The sequence below is a fragment of the Psittacula echo genome (assembly GCF_963264785.1).
Source record: "Psittacula echo genome assembly, chromosome: 5".
NCBI lineage: Eukaryota > Metazoa > Chordata > Aves > Psittaciformes > Psittacidae > Psittacula > Psittacula echo.
This window is the reverse complement of record NC_137739.1, coordinates 45,407,882-45,420,785: the sequence shown is the minus strand read 5'-3', so window position 1 is coordinate 45,420,785 and position 12,904 is coordinate 45,407,882. Positions and strand designations below refer to the sequence as shown.

Below are 12,904 nucleotides of genomic sequence, written 5' to 3'. Positions count from 1 at the left end.
ACCGCTTTGCTGTCCTCCAGGGAGCTGATGAGGAAACACACTCGCACCAGAAACAACCAGCTGATGCACTGCTAAAAGAAGATCTCTACTGGTGCTGCCAGGAAAAAGCAGCGGGTCATAGTACTAGGAGGCTCTACTTTCAAAGGAACAGTGGCACTCATCTGTTGGCCTGACCCAGTCTCAAGGGAGGTGTGTTGCCTACCTGGGGCATGGATCAGGAATGTTGCAGAGAGGCTGCCTGCTCTAGTAAGCCCCACTGACTATTACCCACTTCTAGTGATCCATGTGGCTGCTAGTGATATAGACAGCAGTAGCCTGGAGAACATAAAGAAGGACTACAGAGCCCTGGGAGAGGTGGTTAGGGGCTCTGGAGCTCAGATTGTCTTTTCGTCAATTCTCCAGGATAAAGAGGACCATAAAAAGGCTAGGAGGATTGGCCAGGTTAATAAATGGTTAGAAGGGTGGTGCCATAGTCAGGGGTTTGGGTATCTAGAACGTGGGACTCAATTTAGTAGGCCAGGTCTACTGGGGGCTGGTGGTGCTGATCTGACAAAGAAAGGGAAGAGTGGTTTTGGTAGGAGGCTTGCCAGGCTGGTCAAGGTTTCTTTAAACTAGATGTGTTGGGAGAGGGGGGCATCGTTCCATCCCAACACACCCAGTCAGTTGCCAGCACCTACAATAAATGCTCGGAGCAATGCAGAGATATTCCAGCCGCTCCAGCCAATGAGCCGGCTTCATTTGGAGCTTGGCTCAGATGCCTCTATACAAACGCCTGTAGCATGGGGAACAAACAAGAGGAATTAGAGATGTGTGCATGTCTATGGGGGTATGATAAAATAGGCATCACAGAAACATGGTGGGATGGCTCCTATGACTGGAGAGTTGGAATGGAAGGTTACAGGCTCTATAGAAAAGACAGGCCTGGCAGGCGGGGAGGGGGAGTTGCTATTTATGTTAGGGATTGGCTGGAGAGTATGGAACTCTGTCTGGGGACGGGTGAGCAGTCAATAGAGAGTTTGTGGGTCAGGGTTAAAGGGAGAACAGCCATGGGAGACATTACTGTGGGGATCTGTTACAGACCACATGATCAAGAGGACTCTGCGGAGGAAGCACTCTGTAGACAGATAGGAACAGCCTCACGCTCTCAGGCCCTTGTTCTCATGGGGGATTTCAACCACCCTGATATCTGTTGGAGTGAAGGTACAGCCCGGCACAAGCAATCCAGGAGGTTCCTCGATTGTGTGGAAGACAACTTCCTTCTGCAAGTAATAGAGGAGCCGACAAGGAGAGGTGCCATGCTTGACCTCGTGCTCACCAACAGGGAAGGGCTGGTTGGAAATGTGACGCTCCAGGGCAGCCTTGGTTGCAGTGATCGTGAGATGGTCGAATTCAAGATCCTCAGGACAGTGAGAAGAACGTGAAGCAAGCTCACTGCCCTGGCCTTCAAAAGAGCAGACTTTGGCCTCTTCAGGGACCTGCTTAGTAGGGTTCCATGGGATATAGCCCTAGACGGCATGGGGGCCCAAGACTGTTGGTTGATATTCAAGGATCACCTGTTAGAAGCTCAGGAGTGTTGCATCCCAACTAGAAGGAAGTGCAGCAGGAGGGCCAGGAGACCTCCTTGGATGGATAAGGAGCTGCTCAGGAAACTTTGAGGGGAAAAAAGAGGCTTATAAAAGGTGGAAGCAAGGACAGGCGGCCTGGGAAGAATACAGGGATGTTGTCTGGGAAGCTAGGGACCAGGTTAGGAAAGCTAAGGCCCAGTTAGAATTAAACTTGGCTAGTGATGTGAAAGATAATAGGAAGGGATTTGATAGATATGTTGCAGATAAAAGAGAGACTAGGGACAACATGGACCCTCTCCAGAAGCTATCAGGAGAACTGGCTACCCTGGATTTGGAGAAGGCTGAGGTTCTTACTGACTTCTTTGCCTCAGTCTTCACTGGCAAAAGCTCTGAGAACACCACCCAAGTCTTGGAAGGCAGACGCAGGGACTGTGAAAATGAATACCTTGGGCCCACTGTAGGAGAGGATCTGGTACGAGACCGTCTTAAGAACCTGAACATGCACAAGTCCATGGGACCTGCGAAATCCATCCGTGGGTCCTGAAGGAGCTGGCGAATGAAGTTGCTAAGCCACTGGCCATCATATTTGAAAAATCATGGCAGTCAGGTGAAGTTCCTGACGACTGGAAGAAGGGAAATATAACCCTCATTTTCAAAAAGGGGAAAATGGATGACTCAGGGAATTACAGACCAGTCAGTCTCACCTCTGTGCCTGGCAAACTCTTGGAGCAGATTCTCCTGGAAGGCATGCTAAGGCACATGAAAAACAACAAGGTGCTTGGTGACAGCCAGCATGGCTTCACTAAGGGGAAATCCTGCCTGACCAATTTGGTGGCCTTCTATGATGGGGCTACGAAACTGATGGACAGGGGCAGAGCAGTTGACATGATCTAACTGGACTTGTGCAAAGCGTTCGACACTGTCCCACATGACATCCTTGTCTCTAAATTGGAGAGACAGCAATTGGATAGGTGGACCACTCGGTGGATAAAGAACTGGCTGGATGGCCGCACGCAAAGAGTTGTGGTCAATGGCTCAGTATCCAGCTGGAGACTGGTAACGAGTGGTGTCCCTCAGGGATCGGTGTTGGGACCGGTCTGGTTCAACATCTTTGTCGGTGACATGGACAGTGGGATTGAGTGCGCCCTCAGCAAGTTTGCTGATGACACCAAGCTGTGTGGTTCGGTTGATACGCTGGAGAGAAGGGATGCCATCCAGAGGGACTTGACACGCTTGTGAGGTGGGCTGATGCCAACCTCATGAAGTTTAACCATGCCAAGTGCAAGGTCCTACACCTGGGTCGGAGCAATCCCGGGCACAGCTACAGGTTGGGCAGAGAAGAGATTCAGAGCAGCTCTGCAGAGAAGGACTTGGGGGTGTTGGTCAATGAGAAACTTAACATGAGCTGGCTTCAGTGTGTGCTCGCAGCCCAGAATACCAACTGTATCATGGGCTGCATCGAAAGGAGCATGAAAATGCACGTCGAAGGACGTGATCCTGCCCCTCTACTCTGCTCTCATGAGACCTCACTTGGAGTATTGTGTGCAGTTCTGGTGTCCTCAATATGAAAATGACGTGAACCTGTTGGAACAAGTCCAGAGGAGGGCCACGAGGATGATCAGGGGACTGGAGCACCTCTCGTATGGAGACATGCTGAGGAAGTTGAGGCTGTTCAGCCTGGAGAAGAGAAGGCTGCATGGAGACCTCATAGCAGCCTTCCAGTACTTGAAGGTGGCCTATAAGGATGCTGAGGAGGGACTCTTCATTAGGGACTGCAGTGACAGGACAAGGGGTAACGGGTTCAAACTTAAACAGGGGAAGTTTAGATTGGATATAAGGAGGAAGTTCTTTACTGTAAGGGTGGTGAGGCACTGGAATGGGTTGCCCAGGGAAGTTGTGAATGCTCCATCCCTGGCGGTGTTCAAGGCCAGGTTGGACAGAGCCTTGGGTGACATGGTTTAGTGTGTGCTGCCCCTGCCCATGGCAGGGGGGTTGGAACTAGGTGATCTTAAGGTCCTTTCCAACCCTAACTATTCTATGATTCTAACATTCTGCTTTAGGAAGTTCACAAGAAGCTGAACTGCAGTCCTTAGCTCCACTTCAAACACCAATGTTACTACTGGGAATATTTTTTAAACCCCATATGCTTTTCCATAGAGGAACAGATGCCCACTTGTGGTGCTTCTGCAGTCAAAGCAGCAATGCATTTCTGCAGAACATGTAGGAGATGGTTAGAAAAAGTCCATCTGTGGGCTAGGAAATAATTCCAAATTTGTTGTTTGTGTATTTTTAGGCAATCATGCAACTGGGATATTTATACATTGTAGATTCAATCTTTTATATGGTTATCAGCAGATTTGTGTAGCAAGTCTATCTGACATATCCAAATGATACTATATTTTTATTGTTGAAGCTGAATGTGTAGTTTGTGTTACTTTAAAGATCACTTTCAAAGTTTTTTATTTTACAACTTCGAAGTTTTTACTTTTAATCAAATGCTTATTAAAAAATTACAGTCCTGACATAAAAGAGAAGTCCATCTGTCAAAAGTGGCAAAAAGGTTTTTATAGGACAAAAACGTCAAGAATAATTAATGTTGATGCAAAAAACATAGACAACCTACAAAGCAGTTAGACAAAACTTTTTATTCTTCCTCTTGTAGCTTCCGCTGAAAAAAACCCCAAACAAACAACACCCTCCCCACACAAAAAAAACCCCCAATCTAAATAAAATTATTAAAAAAAAAAAGAGAAAATCAGAAAATATCTTTGTAACATCACTATTCCACAGTGAATACAAGCAGTGACTGTTTACAAGTCACTTTCAAAATTGGTAGCTGTGCTTGTAAACATCAGTGCCTAGAATAATTATTGGCAATTAACATTGAATACACAAAAGATGTGGGACTATTTCCTATCTTTCTTGTGGGAAATCCTCACTTTCAGTGTAACTGGTTTCAAGATCATTCTTAACATCAGTTATACAAGGTGCTAACGGATTTTCAGTTCCCACTAATGTCAACAGGAACAGGATATTCAGCAGCTCAGAGAAAGATTCTTAACATTCACTTAAGTCAGCAATATTTTAAAATTTCATCAATGATATCAGAACTTTGCCTTTTAGTCACTTAGAATATTAACATTTCTTGAAGAGCAATTAGTTTGTTAGTTCAGATGAGCCAGAAAACAGTATATTCACAAATTAAACTTAACTAAAAATGTAAGTTCAATTCAAAATCCAAAAGAAATTAGTCTTTTGACTACACAAAATTAAACTTATAATACACAATGAGACACAAGGTACACAGATGATCAACCCAAACATTACCTGAAGAACAGCCTCTTCCAACGGGAATGAAATACAAGGATTAAAGCTGACTTTCGCATTTAAGCTTAGTAATCAAAGATAAAAGATATGAATTCAACTGCTTCCTACTGCAAGTGAAGACCTTTGTTTCCAGACAGAAACTGTAACACTTAGTAAATTATCTATAATTACAGGAACATGCTTTACATAAAGAAGTACTTATCAACTTCAAAGGCAAGCATATGAATGACTAAATGCTTTTTTATTGTCTGTTAGTGGAGACAGAAGTACAGACAAATATAAAGCCATATAATGGTTAGGGTTGGAAAGGACCTTAAGATCATCTAGTTCCAATCCCCCTGCCATAGCCAGGAACACCTCACCATAGACCATGTTGCCCAAGGCTTTGTCCAACCTGGCCTTGAACACTGCCAGGGATGGAGCATTTAGCATTTCCTTGGACAACCTGTTCCAGTGCCTCATCACCCTCATAGTAAAGACCTTCTTCCTTATATTATAACCACAATATGCATTTGCCATTTTATAAATAAAGTCTCAGGAGAATATGAGCAGCCCCTGAGATTTGGTAAATTGCCAATAATGTTTTTGGTGTAAAAAGCTAGGGCTCCAGGCATATAAGAAACAGTGGGACATGAGAGCAATTTTAGTTTAGCAATTATGTAGCAACCGTTCATCAATAATTTATTAGACACCTATTATTTAGAAAAAAGCAGCAATTTAAGAAGCTTCCTTGCCACAATGCCAAGGCCTTCAGCCAGTAAAATTAATTCCTGAAAAATGTATGGGTTGCAGATCATCATTGTACTCGTAAGTTCAACCTTCTGTATGTAAAGTCAAAAAAATTGCAAAACTAAATCAAAGATTTTCCCACTCAATACTCCTCCATCATTTTTGCTGCTACAGCAGCAAAACTACCTCCCCTTTATATTAATAACTATTATTTTTATTGTACACAAACTGAAGTAAATCTGAAGTCTGAAAATATATTTTTCCAAAGTTAAATAATTCAGTGGATGAAATCAGTGTTTACTTGCAGGTTGGTTTGGGTTTGTTGGGGGTTTTTTTGCTTGTTTGTTTGTTTTGGGTTTTTTTGGTGGGTTTTTTTTGCTTTGTTTTGGTTTTTTTCCAATTAACACTGACACGCCTCTTGCAATGCCTTGACAAGAAATTTTTTTCTGAAAAGAAAGTGGCTACTTCATGCTTATTTTTTGTAAGTCCAGAACACAAATATAAGTTATTTTTTATTTTATAGCCTGTTCCTTAATGTAAACTTTTAGTATAAAAAGCAGCAAATAAAGTCCTAATTCCTGATCTGTAGTATCAGACAAGTGAACTTCATAAACACATGCTAAAAGGTAAAGCAGGATATTTCCCTATCAATCCCAAATGACAACATTTCATACATGTTGTGGTTCAGTGTAAAAAACTCTCTTTTACTCAACATTGGTATTTTTTTTGGCACTGAGCTTACGAAGATAGAAACTGGTTTTCAACAAAACTGAAGAACACATAGAACACTACACAACTAATTTTAAACAGAACTGCAAAGATTCTCATAAACTTGCATACCACACTAGGAAACACAATGTAATGAAAAACTCTGCACCAGCTGAATTTACATACAACTATGTAAAGTAACATTAGAAGTCAATGGAGAACCCAAAAGAGAATCCCACAAGAATTGAGAAAAAAATACAAATTCGCAAAAAGAAATCCAACAGCAAATTCCAAGGATTTTGTTGTGAAATTGGAAATTACTGGTTAGATAATACAACACAAATCAAAGATACAAGAGTATATACAGTTCTGATAGTTTTGGTGATGTGTAATGTTAATAATTAATTTATTATGATGTTTGCTTTGGTATGGCCAGAATATTAAATCTTTCCTCTCCTCCTTACTGAAATCTACTAATTCCTTGCTTGCACATTCTGTCTACCAGAACTTCTGATGATAGACTTCACTGTTTTCCAAAAGAGTATTTTTCATGTCATAAACCTGAGCATTTCTATTCTGTTTATAGTTATTGATTTGGTTTTATTAGGTTTTAAAGTCAACTAAGAATCCAGCTAAAACAATTTATTTGTACTGACTTTGATTTTCACAGCATGCCTAAGCATAAAAAACAGCTACATAAACAATCAGTTGGCAGTCTCCTCTACAGTGGCCTGATAACCAGTTCCAAGCAGGGTAAAAACGCCCTACTAGCTCTAAAGGTATGCAGTCATTGGTCAGTTTATTGTTGTATCAATACAAGATAAAACCTGCAAATGTGCCTTCAAGAAGTATTAAACCATGACAATAATGATTTCAGTGAAACCAGGTAAATAAGAATTACTTCACTTGAGCTGTCACATACCAGGAAGAATACATTTTCTCCAAAATACCAGGTAATTTTTTTATTATTATTATTTTTTTAATGCATGATGGTGAAACCAAATGGAGACATATACTTCTTTAGCCTTATTTTAATTATGACCTCTTAACATAACTAAATTGCAACACTTGCTGCTATAGTTTTAAAGAAAATCAAGACTACAGATTTAAGTGAGTAGCTACCCATCTGCAGCCTCACTGAAGCTGCAACCTGAATTTTGGTAACAGAATCTTTCTGCAAATACAGGAACTGTACTTTCCTCCTTCTGGCTTATTTAACTAGTCACACATAAATATTAATTCATCCAAATGTGACTAACCAGTATGAAACTGATATTACAGAAAAGTTGATACTTCTGTTAAATATGTTCCACAGTAAAATGCTTATTTTTTCATGATTACAAAGTTTTATCCTTCTATAGCTGACAGTTACTAAGATTCTAAAGGAATGGCTCTGACAAACAGAAACATTGCTTAAGTGATCTGCAGCAATAAACTGGGGGAAGAGCATTTAAATGTTGATGGCACTCTTAAACTATGTATTATTTACTCATGACTTCTAAGATCTTCCAAACAACCTTTGCGCGAATTTACAATCAGTAGCCATTTCTACAATACATAAGGAACATGAATTCACATGTCAGTAAATCTGCTTCTCCATAGTAAATGTTACTCTTTTGCACTACACAGAATGCCAGCATCAGAGCAGGCATATGAAGCAATCATGGAGTGCAGTGAGTCCAGCATGTTCAGGCAATGCAATGCCTATGTAGCAGTTAAGCTCCTGGAAGCAATCTAACCATGTTCACAAGTGGTGAATTGAAACTTGCGAACTCTGCTGCTCAGTGGTGAGAAGTGGTGAATAGTCAAGCCAAACGCCATGTTAATACAGCTTCCAATTTAAAGTTAGTTTAGTGTTTAATGAGATTATATCACTTAATCCAAAAGTTTACTGATGCCTGAAGTGGCAAACCCATTCCCTGTTCCTTTTTTTGTAGAAAACCAATCTATTTTCAGAACAGATAAGTCCACTCTCTCTTCTAACTAGTCTTGCATCATACTGATATCCCTGAATTTAGCAACCATTTACTGGTTTAAGTGTATCTTTCTTAAAACCACATGAGATGATACAAAGAAATATTTTATATATAGTTAATATTAACTTATTTTTGTTTACTCCATGTTTCTGCCACTGTTTTTTTACCCGTACTACAACCATTTAGGAAGATATTTATTCCCCTACTTCCATTTTTTCTGGAGCAAGAAATAATACCTCTCCTTCCATTCCCTGGTATTCTTAAACCTTTGCTGCAGTTGAGATTATCAGAAGATCTAAGTGAAGCAAGACTTACAAAAGGGGATAATGAAGTGGATTTTTCACATCAACTAGTTGATATAGCAGGGGGGAAGGATTTCTGGGCAGATTCTACAGCTCTGAGGCAGAAGCAGCAAACCTCAAGTAAGAGCAGGCCAACAATAATCTCTTCAAGTAAGACTATTTGAATGTTATGGACCTCCGTTCTTCCTCTTCAACTTTGCCAAGTACCAGTTATCTATCCTCTTCTCTCCAGCCACATAAATGACTACTAAAATAAACTCAAGATATAAATCCTATTTAAATACACTAACTTTCAGCAGCAAAAGAGGTTTTTAAAGTTTCTAACAAATTCCAGTTACTTTTTCTCTTATGCAAGTTTGCCATGACCTTAACTGCTCCAGAAAAACTGCTTACAAAGCAAGGCTGAATGGTAACTACTCAGGTTAACAACAAAAAGTATTTTTAGGAAATTGTTTTGCTCAAATTCAGGCATCCTACACTGATAAAAGTTACAGCAAGACTATTACTAGCCAAATGTACAAGTAATCATGGGTTTTTAAACAGGCTCAAGGACAAGAAAGGAACTATGGTAAATTGGCTTTGTCACAGACAATATATGAAAAACACTTTCGGACCTGTTATTCTTAAACTGTACTTAGCATGATGTTTGATTCTTCTACCTCAAACTCAAAGAAAACTCTGGTACAAAACCTGGTTCTTTCCCCCATTTCTCCCCACCTAGTTAAATATCTTTTCTTTAAATAAATCTATTAGTTCCACATACAAGCATTTTTCCTGCTTTGAGGACTACATAACCCTTTGCACAGAATAAAGTACATCCTCAGGAATAAACCTCTTAGTCTATTTTTGAAAGGCCCTATAGTATCCAGTCTGGCTGTGTAAAAATGGTATGAAACATTCAGATAGGGATATCTATGGGAAAGTTTTGTGTCACCTGTGGTCCTGTCACTACCATTCCTTGCTGTGAATGTCTCTAACTCACATGCAATTATTTAGCTTTATCATATTAACATACGAGTTAGCATTGAGCCTTAATATTAAGGCTTCTTCCTTTTAGTTTGTTTTCACGACAGCGGCACCATTTGTGTTCTATCTCCAGAAAGAACGTTTTTCATATTGAAAGTGCGTATCAGAGGCTTATATTCAATGTACAAAGATAAGCCTTGGGTTAGCATCTCATTTCTGAAAGTAACTAAGTAATTATTTAAGTTAATTTTACTGAATTTTTTGCCCATATTACTTTTTAATCGTAACTTTACCTGTATGAGGATCCTTTAAGTAATACTCACTTCCAAAAGATGAGGCACCATTTGATCCAGAGTTTTTCCTAGGTGCTTATCTGGATCTAAACCTGGAAAACAAAAACAAACAAACAAACAAAAACCAAAGTGTCAACACATTTTTATAAAGTACTGTTATAAAATCAATAAGGACTTTTTTCTTTTCTTTCCTCCCTAGGGAAAAACAAAAACAAAAACAACCAACAAAACAAAACCACACTTCATCAGAATTTTTCCTTATCCATTCTGGGCAACTGGTTTCCCTGTTTATGGAAAAATAAGGCCTATTACCTTTCCACTGCATGTCAGCTACTGTTTTCCTTTCTTAGAAATTTCACTAACCAGTGAAGTAAACATGTATGTCCATGGTAATAAAAATACTGCACAGAACTATACCTCTCAGTCAGAAGTTACCTTTGTAAATACCTACTGAATTAAAATACAAGTTAATTTTCATATCGTTCCTGGAAATTACTGGAAGTGTCACAGATTGCATCCCCTAATAAAAACTTCTTTGCTAAATCATATTCTCTGTGTGCGTGACCGACAGAAAAAAGGTAAGAATTCAAAAGGATGAAGACATAAAGAAAACTCAGACTTACAAAATGTCTTGTACCTTCTGATCTATCACAAAATAGTCTGTATGACGTCTACATTTTGATTCATTCTTCTTGGTAAAAAAGTATGCCCTACTAACATTTGGTAATTCCTCCAACTTGCCCTTCTGTGTTCCCGTTTCACCTTTCTGACTTTGACTTTTGCCAACTCATGGCTGTTAAATGGTCACTTCCCAGGAATAAATCAAATAATTGGCAGAAATTAGTACTGGGATAAAAAACATGCAGTAACAACTGTTTCAAGAGCTGACATCATCTTCAACCAAACAAATATCCTAGTTGGATTTGACACTGGGTGGTCAAAAGGTCTTAAGTGTCCTGGGTTCAGCAGCAGCAGTCAGTTTTTCTCCTTCTTAGTAGCTGGTGCAGTGCTGTGGTTTTGACTTTCGGCCTGGGAATAATACTGATAAAGCCGATGTTTTTGGTTGCTGGTCAGAATGTTTACCCTGACCAAGGACTTTGTGAGTTCATGCTCTGCCAGGGAGGAGGAGAAGCCGGGAGGAAGCAGGGACAGGACACCTGACCCAAACTAGCCAAAGAGGTATTCCATACCACAGCACGTCATGCCAGGGGATGTAACTGGGAGCTACCCAGAAGGGCACGTCTTTTTTTTTTTTTTCTCTGTCGGGCTCTTTTCTGGCGGGTGGTATCGTATTCTCTTCCCTTGTTATTTCTCTTATCATTATTATTATTGGTGGTAGCAGTAGTGATTTGTGTTATACCTTAGTTACTGGACTGTTTTTATCTCAACCCGTGGGAGTTACATTCTTTAGATTCTCCTCCCCATCCCTCGGGGCAGGGGCGGGGGGCAGAAACTGCGTGGTCCTAATTTACGGCCTGGGCTTAAACCACGACATCAAGATACCAAGTAAATGAGAAAAACCAAATGACGGCTTCTGAAAGTGAAGGAACAGTGGAAAAATTTCAGTGATCACATTTTGTACTACTCTCAGTTCTTGTGGTTTGGGGTTTTTTTTGCTCTGATTCCAATACTTGTCTATTTTTTCCTACTCTATTGCTTTATACAATAATTGGTATCATTAAAGAGCTGCCACCAGAATGATTCCATTTAGAAGCAATTTCCAAAGTATGTACCTTGCAAAGCACTTTAGATCATTGATGATGAAAGCTGTTATATAAATGTATGGTACACTATTACAGAAATTCGTTGCTGAGTTCAAATGATATGCCTTTTAATTTTTACAATGATTGTCTTGGAATATTTAAATTCCTGTGAAACTAAAACAAGTTAGAGTGAATAAGATCTCAAAACATTAAGAAAGTTTTTAAATATTTCATTAAAGCACATTAAAAATTCTCTTACTATCTAGGGGAATACTTTAAAAATTATTAATTATTAAAGTGAAAGAGGACTGAGGGTTTTTCCTCCCTCTATTCTTTTTTGGTATTGGTTTATTGCTCTTTATTAGCAGACTAAAATGTATGTTGCTAGATATAAGGGATACATTACAAACATGTGAGAAGGGAAAAAGTTGTCAGAAACAGACACACTAACATGTTATTTCTTCCACAACTTTTGATATTAATAAGGATGTATCTACTATTCTGTCCCCTAATGAACACAAAATAATAATTTAAAAAATATTATAAAAATAATATACAAAATATAAATAACTGCCTATGCATACATTATGGCTAAACTCTTCAGTAATATTGCACCTACATGAAAATCTGAGAATACAATACACCTTTTCTGTTTTTCAGTAGAATTCTGTTTTTTGATAGCTTGTCTTCTTTCGAAAAGTATTATTTCCTTTAGTTTCTAACAGATTTGTATGGTTAATGAATAGAGACTCTGCTAAATAGATACTCTCATAAATAACCAGTGCAACCTGTAATTTGCAGAACCAGTAATCCATATCTCAAATCTTTAATGCCATGCATGTATAGACGAAAGTGTATGTCTACTGCTACTATTAGTGTAATAAAGTATCTATAACTATACCTACAAAACAGTTAATATGAATCTATACTTCTATTTTGTACATTTTTCTTTAAACCCATGAGTAGATTGATTCAGGTTCTTAAAATTACTTAGACTAAAACCAAAACCAATATATTGTCAATGCTTAGTACATTCTATTTAACCACATCCTCCAGATTTTTCCTCCATGAAACTAGATGTGAAGAAAGCTGGATGGGTGGATAAACCAACAACAAGGTCCAAAGGCTTGGATGACTGTATGTAGAAATAAGAAATTAACTAGGAAGGGAACTATAATTTGCAGCACTGACATCTATTTTACTTAACTTGCATGTATCAACGGAAACCAATTACAATTCAATTAAAATATTCACTTTTATTACTTTACTGACTGACCTTGGAAGTTCATGCCTGTTTTATTTAATTGCATCATCTATGAATAAATGTTAACCGTA

At 39.1% G+C, this 12,904-nt stretch overlaps 1 protein-coding gene across 3 annotated transcripts in view; it reads right to left on the bottom strand.

Moving 5' to 3' along the window:
- DPH6 (diphthamine biosynthesis 6) overlaps window positions 1-12,904 on the bottom strand; it is a gene marked incomplete at both ends in the record, with an annotated part of 219,439 nt that overhangs the window by 151,753 nt on the left and 54,782 nt on the right. For all 3 annotated transcript variants that reach the window (XM_080619967.1, XM_080619968.1, XM_080619969.1), the window contains one exon: window positions 9,897-9,958. In XM_080619967.1, the coding sequence (XP_080476093.1) occupies window positions 9,897-9,958 (62 nt within the window). The remainder of the gene's footprint in view (window positions 1-9,896; window positions 9,959-12,904) is intronic.